This window comes from Strix aluco, chromosome 2, assembly GCF_031877795.1.
Source record: "Strix aluco isolate bStrAlu1 chromosome 2, bStrAlu1.hap1, whole genome shotgun sequence".
NCBI lineage: Eukaryota > Metazoa > Chordata > Aves > Strigiformes > Strigidae > Strix > Strix aluco.
In genome coordinates, this window is record NC_133932.1 from 78,373,107 (window position 1) to 78,388,934 (window position 15,828).

The 15,828-nt window shown below is 45.0% G+C and overlaps 1 protein-coding gene and 1 long non-coding RNA gene across 4 annotated transcripts in view; one reads left to right on the plus strand and one right to left on the minus strand.

Annotated features, from left to right (window-relative positions):
- The window catches only part of LOC141919564 (uncharacterized), a 64,718-nt gene that overhangs the window by 13,653 nt on the left and 35,237 nt on the right, over positions 1-15,828 (plus strand). The gene's annotated exons all lie outside the window — the stretch shown is intronic.
- Positions 13,013-15,828, minus strand: part of CLYBL (citramalyl-CoA lyase) — a 177,556-nt gene continuing 174,740 nt past the window's right edge. The window contains exons 8-9 of one of the 3 annotated variants that reach the window (XM_074815388.1): positions 13,553-13,652; positions 13,013-13,432 (exon numbers count right to left, since the gene is read on the minus strand). In XM_074815388.1, the coding sequence (XP_074671489.1) occupies positions 13,557-13,652 (96 nt within the window). In that variant the 3' untranslated portion in view covers positions 13,013-13,432; positions 13,553-13,556. Of the gene's footprint in view, positions 13,653-15,828 lie in introns of all 3 variants that reach the window. The other 2 variants (XM_074815387.1, XM_074815389.1) reach the window with 2 other exon arrangements.

A 15,828-nucleotide genomic window follows, 5' to 3' on the forward strand; every position in this document is an offset into this window, starting at 1 on the left:
GGAGCCAAGTAGCTCAGAAAAGTCCACCAAGAGGCAAGGGACAGGAATGAATGCAAGACATCCTACACTGACCTTGAGCTCTGACTGATGCCAGGTGCTCATTTCTGCAGTCCTTACCCAAGCCAGACTCTCCTTGGACCAGGGAGACTTTGGTCTCTGTACGGCCTGCAGATTTTGGGCTCTGACATACCCTACGGTGTGGCAGGTTTCTGCAGAAAGCTGCTGCTGCAAGGCCATTGCTCGGGGCTTCACCAGGAGAGAGTGAGCATGGGGGGGAAGGGATGTTTCCAAATGAGAAATAGTTTGTTTTTTTTTTTTTTAAATGAGTGATTTGTTGGCTTCAGGCAAATGGCAGAAGGTTTTACTGAAAAGGCTTCTTTATGGGATTGTGGTTTTGCTTGGGGTAGCTGAGAGAAGTCTGTAAACCCCAGGAGCTCAAGGAGTTTGACAGGTTTGACAGGCCTTCCTGCTACTTATGAACAGGAGGCTGGAGCAAGTGTTCCCGAGATCACCTCCCTGCTTTCCGTCAAAGCATGCTGCCAAGCCAGAGGAAGGGAGAAGCTGTTTTCTTCCCCCATTTTTTTTTTTCGTATTTAAAGACAATCTTAAAAATCTGCATTTCTGGATCTTTTAAATTTTGTATTTTCTGGGCTCCCCTCAATCCGAAATTCCTGTCAACCTTTCTAGGCTTTGAATTAGACCCTCCCACAGAGCCTTGAGCACCTTGAAATCCTTACTGCAATAGTCATTAGTGACAATAGGAGAGTCACACCAAAGACTGGTGTATATCACCTCTAAAGAACATGCCAGCTCTAAAGAGCAATGCTCTCACCTGGACCACAATACCACTGTCATCCCTTCTTGTGCTCAATTACCCTACCTTGATTCATGTGCTGCCCTGGCCTAAAGTGAAAGACAGATGAGAAAATAATGAAAATGACAATGGAAATGAAAATGGAAATGAAAATGAAAATGAAAATGAAAATTACTGTAGAGCTGCATCTGTGTCATGTGAAATGACAGTAAGGGCTGCAGCTCCTGGTGCTGACAGGGAGAAGAGCCCTCTTTACCCTCCCTGGGTCAACCTATGTCTATGCACCACTCCTGATCTCAGTAAGGGGACTGAGTGCTTCTAATTAACAACACATACTTCCCGAGTTTTCAAAGCCAAGGGCTTGGATTTCTGCTGTAACAGCAGTGGCTGCTGCAATACTTAAACCATCACTGGTCAGAGAGCTGTTCCAATGCATGAGCCGGGGGTCATTGCCCTGGGCATGTGGCAAAGGGAAAGCCTGGAAAGAATCAGTAATTAATGAAAAATGTATACATAAGGAGGAATTTCCTATTTCTTTGAATGACATTAATTTAATTTAAAAGGAAATCCCGTGACAACTTCCTAGGAAATAAATGCCTTTTTGTAAATCTCTGTTTGTGGTGAAAAGGTGCTTAGCTGAAAATCAGCTGAATTCTTCTTACTCTGGTTTCTAATTGTGCCTTAGTTCCTAACCCAGCCTGAAGCTTGGAAAACTGAAATGAGCTCTGACAACATGAACAGGCTGCTTAGGGCAGAACAAACCCAAGAGATTAACTTAAACTTGCCAGTTGAAGCAAGCTTCTGAGCTTTATCAAACATGCAGGCTGGAGCCAACATGTGATCCTGCTAATATCTGAGCCCACTAAACCTTCCAGCTGCAAGGAGCAACTTAGACCTGAGGAACTCTCCTACCTCCTGAAGAGAAGGAGCAGCTTAGCTCCAGAGGCCAGCCTTGTAATTCCTTAGCCTTATCCCTGGCAGCACCTGACCAGCCCACCTTATCCAGCTGGCCCAGCCTGGAGGCTCATGGGCAAGCCACTTTATTCAGCATCATCTTAAAAAATAGAAATGACAATCCCATAGGCAAAGCACCAGAGAAGGCTAGTTGGACTGAAGAAAGAAAAGCAAGCCCTCTGGTGTAAACCCTCTAGCTCTCTTCTACCTTCCGCTTTTTTTTTTTAAAAAGTCTTATTCGGGTCTTTTAATACAAATGATGTATTTCAGCCATTTCATTCTCATACAAGCCAGTTCCTGGTTCTCTGTGTTCACTGTGGTGGGCTGTGTCCTACCATTGTCAAATATTTTCATGGAACAAGTATTTCTTCCCCTCTTCTATATAGAGAGTAATGAAACTTTGGGGCTTCTCACATACCACCTAGCCACTTAGCTGGTTTCTTTGTGCAAGTCGATAACATAGCCTCATCTTTCGTATATTACTATTCAATTAGGATAATGACTACAAGCCCTGAATGACTATGCTAGCACTGTGCAAACATCGTAAGAGGTGACCTGTGTCCCAGAATGCATCATCGAAATAGACAAGACAGGAAATACTAATGTTCCGGCTGTGTAAAGAGGAACAGGTACACCAAAATTTAAGAGACATTTCCACACAGGAAGTGTATGCTAGAAGCAAAAATTCAATTTGATCCTACCTAGTGCTTTGCCACCTTGTGGTTCTCTCTCTGACTAGCTTTTCTCTCTGGGGGATGAAATGTTACCTGCCAAGTCTCCTCCTTGTAGGTGCAGATCAACCAGGGGGACTAGAGGAGTTATCACCACAATCCACAGCTTTCTCACGGTGAGTGCAGACCCCATGATGCACATGCTCTGAGTTGCAGCTAGCTGCCAAGCTCTTCCTGTTCACATAGTCATCTGCATCACATTCTACAAATGAAAACCAGAGTGTCCTTCAGATACCTCAGTCATTAAACAGTTGGTACAACCATATGAAACCCTTCAGGAGCTGTGGGAATTCCCCTAGAGCTCGCAGCCTGGGATTTGGGGTGCACCTCCTCCTGTAGCCCTTACTCCCAAGGTATCCCTGCGCCAGGGACTGCCCTTTGCTTGAGTAAGGGATGTCCAACATAGCCTTTCAATTTGACCTCAGCTCCCACCCCACAAGTCATTTTTATTTTACTGGGATACCAGTGAAGCTGTAGCTCAGTAACTGATGTTAAGAGGAACTTTTAACACCTCAACAGCAAATGGAGGAGAGTGTTTCCCATTAGTGGCTGAGGAAGTAGTGCTCCTGTAACTTCAGCCTTGAAAGCTAATGAAGCTCAGATTGTGGCTGTGGCCTTTGATGTAGAGATGCCTGAGGTCAGTGTAGCTTTCAGAGGTGCCAGTGCTATGCTATGTCACTGCGTTCGTCTGGGCGAGGGCCCAATAATTCTAATCCTGTAATCATGTTTCTGTAAGCAACAGCATTTATTGTGCAGATAGTGGGGTATAGCTGCAGTGGTAATTAAATCAGGGATACGCTATAGAGGAGAAACTAATCCAACCCTATAATATAATTTCCACTAGAGGAAGTTACAGCCAACATCGTCAGTAAATAAGTAGCAAAATATTGGAATCAGTTTAGGGAGAGAGCGCAGGGATAAGAATGCCTTGTTTGGCCATCTAATCCATCTCCCTGCCAGCACGCTCATTCTGTTAGGGGAGTGATGTTAACACACTGGCAGAAGTCAGGAAATCCAAAGCTGTGCCTTGACACTCCATCTTTGGCTCCCACTAATACATGGGGTGGAAGGGTGAAAGCACTCACTGATGAGTTTGGCACTGTTAGCTTTGAATTTAATTCCTTCTCTTGGGTTGTTTCACAATCTCAGGCCACATACTATGTATTTTATGTCTCCTAAAGTAGGCTGTCATTCCCAGGTGTATGTGCATTGTCAGAAGAACATGATGGCATATTCTGCTCTAGTGGGGGGAAATACACATCTGTGTGTAAATATGGTTCATCCAGGAGATAAGGAGAGCCTCCAGCGAGCTGTTCTGCTGTACCAATTAGTATGTGTTTAGATGTTCTGGCTATTTTATTTTGCACAATCTAATCAACTCCATTATAGATAAATTAGATAAATCTCTTCTTATGTATATCTTTTAAAATCAGAGCTCTTTTATATTATATAAGCACTAGATATTGAAAAATACCATTATTTTTAAAAGGAGAAGTGAAAGGGAGTACTTTGTTCCCCTTTTCTATGCTATATTTCTAACTTTGGTGGGGTTTCTGTGTGTGAAATGGCCGCAGAATTGGCTATGAAGAATCAGTTCTATATACCAAGGAAGAATGAAGCATGCTTCTTTAAAGAAAATATGATGACAAACTGCAGACTTCAGCTGTACTACACACAAATGTATGTGTGCACATATACACGTATATATAGTACGTATATTTACATAAAAATATACACACACAAAACCATTTCCTTTAGCTCAGTGCCTGAAAGTTCATTTGTGGGCATCCTGATTCTTGATATATTATTTGTAAACAGAGGGCCGGGGGACTGGAGTATTTCCTTGACTTCAATGGATGATGAGGCCTCAAGCTGTGAACTCAGATTGGGACCTCTAAGTATCCTGCTGCTACCTAACAGCTTGCTGAAAAATGACATAATTTGTGACATCAGCAATATGCTCCTTTAATAGAGGTTTGTAAAACGGTTTCCACCCTTGTGTGTCAGGACAAAAACATCTATACTTACTAAAGCCGAGGTAGCCCCCTCCTGTATTCCTCACACACCTCGCATCCTTTGTAGTTTTTAGGTATAAGTTGCTATGAAGTCCCGATATCTGAAGAACGATAGGAAATCATTTGGTAATATCTGCCTGAGAACTCCCACCCCATCAGTGCCAGGGAAGATGTCACTTTTCAGGAGAACGGTGGCTGCCAGCGGGAGGTTCAGCAATGCAGATTTTAATGCGGAGATTTAATTTCAAATACAATTCACAGTTTGTACATGGTTGAAAAATGTTTATTACCACCTGGATGTCCTGGACACTGTTTTGGAGGAAATAAATTTCCATTTGGACAATGCCATGTCATTTCAATTGATGCCTTTAAAGCATTTCACAGCTCTGCAAACAAGATGTTTTATACAATTCTAATAGTAACAGCAGAAAACGCACCAATTTAAAAATCACCCAAAATAAGAAAAAAAAAAAACCAACACCTCACAGCCTTGGATAACAGGACACTAGCCTGAAATTTATTCAAATGTGAGCGTTTTAATGATTTTTGAAAATGCTCTATTCTATAATATAATAAGTAAGAAAAGAATGATTTGCCTTTTGGAAGTGATATCACATCTGGGGTAAATTTATTTTAAAATAAGATACAAACTAAAAAGAAAAGTTTTAAAGGATATAAAGATTGTCAGAACCTCAACAGCGGTAGGCGGAGTGTGCCTTAACATGAGAGTTGGTGCTTTGGATTCATTGCTTCATCGCTGATACACAAAATGAAATCGGTACCTGTTAGGAAGCACACCTTGGGAGTCACAACTGCGCAGTCACACCTTCAGCATCTACTGGGGTTTCTGGTTGGGGAGAGGTTTGACACACCGTTCAGAAGACTGTACCCTGGGTTTTCCAGCCCACCACAATCCGCTCCCTGAGGCAAAGGTGCACTGAGTTAAAAAGAACATTGAAGAAGTTGGGAAGGCTGTATGTGAAAATACAGAGACTTCTTCATCTCCCTAAATAGCCATGTTGTAGGTCTTCCAGGAAGGAAGGAAGGAAGGAAGGAAGGAAGGGAGAAAGAGAGAAAGAGAAAGAGAGAAAGAGAGAAAGAGAGAAAGAGAGAAAGAGAGAAAGAGAGAAAGAGAGAAAGAAAGAAAGAAAGAAAGAAAGAAAGAAAGAAAGAAAGAAAGAAAGAAAGAAAGAAGGAAAGAGAAAGAAAGAAAGAAAGAAAGAAAGAAAGAAAGAAAGAAAGAAAGAAAGAAAGAAAGAAAGAAAGAAAAAATTATTTTTCAAAGGGGGAAACTGTCCATTGGTGGAGATGTTTAGGCAGGAGACTAAGGTGCAAGCACAACTTGACAAAGTATAGGGGTAGGAAAGTAAGTTTCCTATTCTTCCCTTGTTCATTTTCTAAGGTTCCTCTTTCTCCCCTTTTTTGTTGCATCTCTGTACATTTTATAGCATAAAAAAATGACTGTAGTATAAAAAAATTACTAGAAAAGACCTCAGGGTTCACCTAGTGCACCCCCCTCATGAAGGTCCTGTGGCAAATGCTTACCTAGTCTTCTGTAAAGAAACCTCACCCCTTTCCTTTAGTGACTGATGTTATTGTGCAACATCTTCAATTAGATATCTTTTTTGTTTTACAAACAGTGAAGATGTTCACGGTTTCCCTTGCTACAGTTAAAGTGATTTCTGCCTATCCTGCCTACGGATGTGGAGAACAAGGGATGACTCCACCACAGAGTATGAGAGGGCAGGCATGCATCTGTCCTCTCCATCCCCATCCCTCAGCCATTTCTCAGCCACTCTCCACCAGTATTTCCCCACTCCTTAGGCTGCCTCTCTGTAAACATTTGCTCTCCAGCTTGTGGTCCGTGTCCACCTACTTCTTACTTGTAGTTGGCTCTCTGTTCAGGTTGGTGACGGGATGTACAAGAGGAGCAGTAGCGTAAGGGTTTCCACAGACAGCTCCAGATTAAAATCACCTTATATGAACTTTTTACCATAGGAAGAGATGGTTTATCAGATATTCTAGGGCTGAATGGGAGGTCTGCGTGGAGGGGGAGCTGCAGAAGCAGAACTCAGTGGGTTCTGCCAGCTCCTCCTCAAATGCCATGGTGAGCCTCGGGGATGCAAAAATGATCATGTTGAACCCACAATGCAGTCGTTGAGCTTCAACCCTGTCTTTACATCTGTGATAACAGAAATGAAACATGGTGTAGAAGCACAAAACAATTTCTGCTTTTGCCCATAACAGTGACTTATAACTAACCTCAGATTTCTGGTGATTTCTGGCCCGGTTTTATGCGCGTTGGCTGTAGCAGGAGGAAAAGCCATGGCTTCTATTTTCATACTTGGTTCTCACATGAAATAATGGGAGGGGAGAGAAGGAGGGGGGAAGATGCAGCTGCAAAAACAGTCAGTGAAACATAAAAATCCCTATTGTTTTGTTGTAGTTCTCAGTGCCCTTCAACTTCTGGGCACAGACAAGGCCTCCCCCTGCTCAGGTTCAATACGCAGGGGAGCCTTGGGGCTCAGAGCTCCCTCCCTACTTTCCCTAAGCCTCGCCGTCAATTGTGCTTTTGTTCAAGGGAAAAAATTTAGCCCAATGCATGCTAATTTATAGCCAGGGAAGCAATTAAAAAAAAGTTTATTATCCTTCCCCCTCTGCCTCTCAAATGGAGTGTTACAGCAGCAGGGTTTTTTGGTAAACTTGACACAAACTGATGCCAGTAAGGGGGGAGTGAGGCCAGGAACCAAGCACAGATCTTTACATCTCCCCTCCATGTGAAAAGGGACAGCCTTCCAATTTTCTCTGTCTGTCTATACTTGGGAACGTGCGTGCTTCAGGCAAACCTAGGCACAAAGACACGCTTATTTCCCTGGGCTTTGACAGCAAACGTGCACTGTACACATCGCCCTCACACACCCACCTTAACAAATGCTAGTTAGACATTAAAGAAAGGATTGCCTAACATAGTTACAATGTAGAGACATATTTACATTTATTACTGAACTTACTGTGTGCCTTTTTCTGTAAATTTGGCATATCTTTAATATTCAACAAAATATTAGACACCAATTAATCTGCATGGTGAAGTCAGTTAATCTACTTCACCTCTGGATTTTGTAACTCCTTGCAAAATCTCAGAACTGCACCAACAGAGATTTTGCTGTTAGTACAGGATTGGCCTTTTCTTTCAGGGGGAACTGCTTTTTCCAAAACTGATTGTAAAGAAAGCTATAGATGTTTCTACCTATTATGTATTTCAAGTGGTCTCTGAGTAGAGCATCACGATGTGGAGCTGAAAGTGAACGCTTTGCAATGCACAGGTAGGCTTTCGGGAGTACCCCAACAGTCCTGCGAGCACTGAGGTTGAGGCACGGCACGGCCGTGGGGCAGAGAGGAGTGGGCAGCCTCTGCAGGGAGAGCTCTGGCTGAGGCATCTCGTGAGCAGAGAGCACAGCTCTTCCCTGCACCCTGACTGAGTACCACACACCTGGGGAACCTTCTTTCAGTAACTCAAAGTAAAACACAGACCCTTCACTGACAGCCCAAGCACTGATGGTTGAAGAGGGTGGAAGTGATTTTGTTCTCCCACCTGTGCTGTCACACAGCAACACCAGTGATGTAACTGGACAGCCCTTGCACATCCTTTGCCACTGGCTTCTCCCTCACTTGCAAATATTTAATTCTGTATTACCCAACCACAGGCCTCTTGGTGACAAAACTGGAGGCAGGGCTCTCAGGGATGCTCAGATTTGCAGATACGTGCACTATCGACTGCATCTGAGCAGCATTTTTATGTAAGACAGGACATGCAGAGTTAACATGAAGCATTTCCAGTGGCATCCCACAGTACACCAGACCTGCACAAACACTGCTATATATTAGAGATTACTGCAAAAGCAAGCCAGGAATTAAGTCAGGTATCAGGAAGCCTAGACCAGGTCTTCCCAGCAGCATGAAATAGGTCTCCCATAAATTCTAGGCTATTGCAGGCATGTCTCACACAGGGACAAGGTTTTTACCTTTAGCAAGCTTCAGTTTGAAAAATTCCTGATGCATGTGCTTGATATCAGAACTTTAATAACATTAGCAGCTCTAGCAGAAATAGGAGTAAAATTATAAGCATAAGACCCAAAGCTATGTGGAGCCACACTTTAAATTACAGAGGCCCAAGAAGGTGGCAGAGGCATTTTGCACTCCTCATTCTCACCAGGCTGATCAGCTTCAAATGATGCCAGCAGGCAGTGAGCACCGACAACAGCTTTAGGAATTGGGCTGCTTGCATTTCTAAATACATCATTCTGAGCAGCACCTTATGGTACTGGCTTTGCTGTCACAGATTTGGGAAGCAATAACCCCAAAGACAGTGAGCCTAGCTGATCTCTCCCCTGCTTGCTGTATGGGCACACGCAGGACATTTCCACTCTGCATCCCATTCCCTGCACCCCTGGACATGGGGAGAAAAGCCCCCCTCCTGTTCCCAGTGAGGGACACCCCCTGCTGGGGGTTGAAGTGAGACCTGGGGTGCACCGAGGGGACAAGGAGACCCAGTGGGGACTGTGAGGGGGAAGGAAGGGGTAAAGGAGATGGAGGGCACCACTGGTGCCAGGCTGGGGTGTGTGTACCTCTCTGCAGGTGGCCTTTCCACAGGCGCCCTGGTCCCAACTGACAGAGTGCTGTGGGCATGAGGGTGGCTGGACAAGACCGTACTGGTGGTGGTGTAATGGGTGTGATTAAGGCATCCCTTCCTCCTTCCCCTTTTCCCCCTTCTCTTTCTCCGCCGGTGACCGGGGGAAGGCGCGGGGCCAGGGGCTGCTCTCCTTCCCTCCCTGCATTCCCCCCCCCCCCGCCCCCTTCCGCGGCTGCAGCCCGGCGGCCCCGCGGCGGTGTGGGGTGCTGCGGAGGTCCCCTCCCGTCAACCCGGGCATCGCTGGCAGCTTCTCGAACACGGGTCGGGAGGACGGGGACACCCCCCCCCCCCCCCCCCCCCCTCCCGCCAGCGCGGCAGCTCCTGCAAATACCAGCACCCCAAAAAAACGTCCCGCAGCCCTGCCCGCCCCGCGGCTCCCCCCGTCCCCGGCTCCCCCGGGGCACCGGGAAAAACAGAAAATAATATACTGCCCTCAAGGGCTTTCTTTCCCTTCTCCCTTCCCCTTTTTTATCTTTAAAACAGTAGTTAAAAAATAGTCCTGTCTCGGTGCTTTGCCATGCTCTGAACCTGAGGGAGGTGAAGGAGGGAGAAGAGAGGGTTGCAGCGATGGGATGGACGAAATGCGGTCAAAGTTGGGTTTTCTTTTCTTTCTTTTTTTTTTTTTTTTTTTCCCTCCCCGCCCAATTCGAAATCAGAAATTACTGCCTGAGGAGCAGATACTCCGTTTTATTGGCTCGTAAAAAAAAAGTTTTCAAAGCCTAATTTCCACCAGATACATTTATTTTCCGTTGAAAGCAGAATTAAAACAATACGCGCGAGTAGGTGCCATTAAACCTAAGCCATCTTTTGCTGTTAATCACAGGAGAGAAGGATTAGGAAAGTCAGTAAAGGAGCACTGTGTTTTGAAAGCAAAAATTTCTAGGAAGAGTAAGCTCAGAGGAGGAGGACCGAAACAGCCCAAGAAACAAGGAGGGACCCTTAATAAGAGTCAAAATTCAGTGTCAGGTTACTTCGCGATATTGCAGGGAACAAGCCGGTCCTGGAAGGGATTTGTGGTTGTGAAATGCATCCCTTACTAAAATACCGTTTGATGCTTGTGTCGAAGAGGAAACCAAAACAATCTTTTCCTTTTAAGCCCCGATTTCAAAACAAAACCAAAAGAAAAGAAAAAAAACCCCAACAAAAAAATAGCTCTAAATTTCAGACTGCAGCTTTGAACAGCTTTCCTGGCGATATTTGCTTCAAACCTCACAGGCGGAGTGCCCCTCTGTCCCCGAGGTCTCCCTGCCCTCCCTTCCCCCGTTTCTGCTGCTTGGATGGTAGGTTCAGAAACAAATGCCCTGCCAAATAATTGCTAGAATTTGAAAAAAAAAAAAAAAAAAAAAAAGAAAAAAAGGAAAAAAAAGGAGAGAGAGAGAAAAAAAAAAAAAAAAAGACGGGAAAATGCGCACCAGCATTCAGGTGCTAACCTACTTATTTGAAAGTAATTTATTTTCCATTTTGCCCGTTTTCCCCCTTTAAAACAGAACGCTGAAAGAAAGAATAAGTGCTTTAACATTTCAGTGTTGTGCTCTGGTAATTACTTTTTCACTTTTCCCCTAAGTTCCAATGTGAAAACCTCACAGGGGGGTCTTTGCTGTAGCAGGGCTACAGTTCCCAATCCCAAGCGCAAGATCTGCAATTACAAACCCATTCGGTGCCCTTCCCTATCATTAATATGCACAAAATCCTGCTGCTAATCTTATAATCTGTTTTGTTTCATCAATTGCTTGCCTAGCACCAGGCGGGAAAGAAAAAGAGAGAAAGAAAAAGAAAGAAAGAGGAGAAGAATAAAGCCAGAAAAACACGGAAAGCTTCCTAAAGTAAACGAAAAAACAAATAAATCGGATTTTATTTCTTATAAAGTGAAAATCGTTAAGACTGTTAAAAGGAAGCAGAATTTTCCGCTGGCGGGGGTGTGTGTGTGTGTCGGGGAAATTTAAGGAGAAATCTCAATATAGCCCGCATTTGATTTGCATATTCGATGTCTCCGCGTGCGGCTCACGAAATGAAGTTACTTAAGCAGTCAGCCGCGGAAGCAAGAGGTTGCGCGTAAACACCTCGAGAAAGCTTATTAATATTTCTTGGGTTTAATGAGGGAGCTGAGGTGGCGGGCGCAGGCGGGGTTCGGGTGCGCCTCCGCCGCCCCCCGCGCTGCCCTCCGCGGCCGCGCAGCTCCCGCGGGCTTGTCATGCATTGTCATTAAGACTTCAGTAAAACAATGAAGACGTTATTTTTTGAAATCTTCTTCCCCCCCTCTCCCCTCCCCTCCCCCGGCGCGGTATTAAGGGAATAAAACAATCTACGCCACACGGGTCCTATTGAGATTAATGAAAAAATTATGCAAAAAAGCAAAAAAACCGTACCAAACCCTATATCTCATAAATCTCATTTTCCGTTCCCTGCGCCAGGCCTCGCCTCCGTCTTGCCTTGCACCTGATGATTTATTAACGTAATCTGCGGGGATAACTACACATGTGCCCAGCTCCGGCTTGTCCCAGCTCATCTTCTAAGTAATTGTTTCTCATTAGTTCTGATAATGTTTTAATAGTGTTACCCATAATTTAGTCAGCCAAGAATTAATAACGGAGGGTGCCCTGAAACGCCGGGGCGGGGGGGGGGCTGCGAGGCGCAATATAAACAGGTAGTCTTTAATTAATCAGATTAGCCCGGAGGTCCCCGCGCTGTAAGGGATGCCCCGGCGCAGCGCCCTCGGACGGGACCCGGGGGGGGGTGGCGGCGGCGGCCGGCGCCGCGCATCCCCAAACTCCGCGGAGGGACCGCGGGGGGGCTCCGCCGCCGCCGCCCCCCGGCCGGGCCCGGCAGCGCTCTGGGGGTGGTGGGGGGTGCCGGGGGGTGCCGCCCGCCCCCCGTCCCGCTCCTCCGGCGCTCCCCGGACCGAGCCCCGTGTGTCCCCGCCGTTCCCGGGGGGGCCGCGGCGAGGCGCTCCCGCCGCCCCCGCCCTCCGTTTCCTCGCTGCTTCCACGCAGGTTGGTCGGTGGCTTTTGGTGGTTTGTTTTTGTTTTGTTTTGTTCCCCCCCACTCCCCCCCTTCCTCATCCCTTAATTAAACCAAAAAATAACCCAAAATGTTTAAAATCGCTGCTCGGAGACGAGGGGAAACATACTAAGGGAGCAGATGGGAGGAATAAGGCACTGTGACTCCATAAGTAAAATGGCCATGGAGGCAGTGAAAAATGAAACTAAAAAACAACTGTTTTCTATTTACAAATTTAAATAAACAGAACAGCCTTCCCCGCGGTGTTTGTCTAAGTGCAGCAGCGTTGCTGCTGTGTAGGTCATGAAAAGGTTGGTGCATAGTTTAAAACTTCCCATTCTGTTAATTTCTTAAAGAACAGTCGTTCATAGTCTGAGCACAAAAGCTCATGATTTAATGAGGAACAGAAACAAAATCTCTGATTGTTGGTGTTTCAAACTTCATTGGAGTCCTCTGGCAACCACAAGTTGATCCTCTGCAGCTTCAATACCCTTTAGCCCTCCATATAAGAGTACATGCTGAATAGAGGACAATGCTTGGTTGTTATGTTTATTTACCCTTACTACAAGCTGGGTTAACCTCTTCAAAACAGCTTTACTAAGCCCGTTAACCACACGGCCCACATGACCTGTAGCCGTATCCCTAATGTGATGTAAATCTGACTCGAGACCATATGCACAAGTTCTGCTGCATTGTGCCTCCGAAAACTACAAGTTTATTGCCGTCCAACCCTTCCTGGGCTGGACGCTTCCAGGAGGAAACGCTCTGAATAGCGACTGCTTAAAAAAAGAAGAAAGTCAAGAGTCCCGCATTGTCGAAGCAATATTTTTAATGGCTCATGCACATTTACAGAAGGGGGGGTGGACGGGACACGTGAAGCCCACATAGGATAATAATTTTCATCGCAATGATTTCAACTGGTGTGTAATTATTCGAGGCTTTGCCTTTTCGGACAACAGTTCTGCACTGGAGCTGGAAGAAGCGTAGATACAAATGGAAGCGACTGATGTGGTTTTCATCTGCTCTTTTAACAGAGTTCACAGCTTCCAATTTGCCTTTCTCCTTCAGTGAAGTCATAATCCCACATTCGTCGTAATTACCATGATGTCACACAGTCGGTGATGTCACTTCATTGCAGGCTATGAGTAGTACATGGGCTGTGCAGGAGCGAGCAGTGGTTTGAGTTGGGAATTTAGTAATTAGCAATTCTGGCAAGCGAACTATGACAGATCTGCAAAATGGAAATGAATTTCTGCTTAAGCTTGACGTCTTTAATTTTTTTTTTCCCCTGAAGTATTATAGTCATCTTTTAAAACAGCTACTGGGGCCCCATGGCGAGAGCTTCATTTACCAGCTCATTTTTTCTTGATGGCTGTGGCAAGCGTAACAATGTTCTGTGCCTGCTTCAGTAATGGCATGTCGATCATGCTCCCGTGGAAAGTAAACGCTCCCTGGAAAAGAGAGAATATAAACTTCCTGAGAGGACCTCTGGAAATCGTAGTTGGCTTGTCTTTTCTTTAACAACACATCCATTTGCCAAGAAACATCGGCTCCCCCAGGAATCCTGAATGAGTTTTAGGAGACAAACTAACCGAGACGGGGCAAATGCGTTTAAAGAAATGCGGTGGGCACCGAGGGCTCCAAAGAGGAGGCAAAAAGAGAGAGAAAAGAGAGGCCCAGTGTGCAGACTGCCTGTTTCAGCTTCTCTAGCTGGCAAGCATCGAGGGCCAAGAGCAGCCAGGCCGTGTGTGCCAGCCGGGGGGGGGGCTGGCAGACACTGCGCCTCGGGGACAGCTCTGCTCCCTACGGCCAGCATCCCCCTCCAGCGCCGGGGCTGTGCCACAGGGCCGGTGCGAAACTGCGGATGGAGGGCAAAGCCAGAAGTGTTATCTTTGTCAGAAAACAGCAATAGGAGTTTGGGGGGGTGGAGGGAAGTTTTCCTGACTTGGGGGTATGTTGAGGTTGTGTTGCTGCACCTCTCCATCAGGTCTCTGGTGCTAAAGATAGGCTGGGCCTGTGCTTAGAGCCAGGGGCTGGGATGAAAGCTGAAAAAACAAGTAGCTGGCGCAATAATATTGCCCAAATCTGCTCTGGAGCCAAGGTAAAGCCCACCTGAGCACTGCATATAGGGCATTTCCCCGAGCAAATGCAGAACTAACCAGTGTGACTCAGTGGTGGCCGCCCGAGAGCCACGTTTCAGAAGTCACTTTGTATTTCTAGGGATTTTGTGTTGGTACCATGGTGACAGGTTTAAAATCATTAACTATGAGTGGTAGTTAAATCTTAAAACAGAAGACACAGGTTTTAAATAGGGCCAAACCTGACTTGTTCCTTTGGAAGCTTTAATTCACACATGTGTGGCTGAGGTAGGATTTTGAAGATAAAACACTGTGCATCAAGACATGCCAAAGTTCTGTAGACCAAAAAAAAAATCTTATTTGTAATTCTGACTGTACTTTGACACATTCTTGGAAAAAAAAAATACAAAGATGCAATCCCTTCCCTGAAGAATTCAGCATTGAAGGCCTGGCCCCAGCGTTGCACAGGGTGTCTCTGTGAAGCACTGTGCGCCCTTTTAATGTCCTGCTGCAATCGATACGGGATCACAGGCTGGCCTTAGGTTTGCCAGTGAGCGAGGCCAACCAAGAGCATGGTAAGAATGATAGCCGCATGCGTGTCTGTGCACGCACAGGGAGGGAAATGCAGAGGAGAACAAGCCATTTATTGTTTCCTGGTTTTCATTTAAGGCTTGATAATCATTAAATAAAGGACTTTAGTAAGTAAAGTGAAAATATAACCCATTTACAAAAATGTTTAGGAAATGTGTTGCTCCAGTAACATACCTAGCTTGACTGAAGCAGTATTAATTAAATACTAAATCACATTCTGGAACAGTTAAGATGAAAATCCACCTTAAACAGTATCTAATACAAATCAATACTGCTGCATGTAAGAACAGGCTGTATTAAAGCCATTAAAAAGCTAATAGTTAAAACTATTATTTAATTCAAAGTAAGATTTCCTCCTATAGCTTGCAGTATTTTAGGTGGGTTTGGAGAATAATGGGACTGACAGATACTCAAGGGTAGATGCTTCAAATCGAATTTCATGTTTACAGAACAACCAATCAACCCTACATTACCCCAACAACAACAACATTAATATTAATACTAATATTAATAATACTACACCACTTTTTATCTTAGCTACATCTCAGCTATTTTCACTTACACTTTTAAACCTTTACAGAAAATGCAGCCTCAAGCTATTCCATTTATTAACTGTTGTGAAAATAAATTGGGAACTAAGTAAACATTTTATGACATAGGACTTCTTCAGAATAATCCAGGTCTACACAGTGATCTCAAACTGCAAGATACATTTTTTTTTACTGTAAGAAAAACATGTTTTAATTGTGCCTACTTTTCTATAGGCATTCAGTCAAATAATAGCTATTGCTTAAAAGAGAAATTTGCATGTGGGATGACAGTGATAAGTAGAGATATGTTAAGGTCTAGAATCATCCTTCCTGGTTCTGTGAAATGGCTGACTTAGGAGCCCAGTTATCCTAAGTACCTGTGATAGTTGGCAGAAAGAGATGGGCACCTAGGAATGGCAATTCTGATC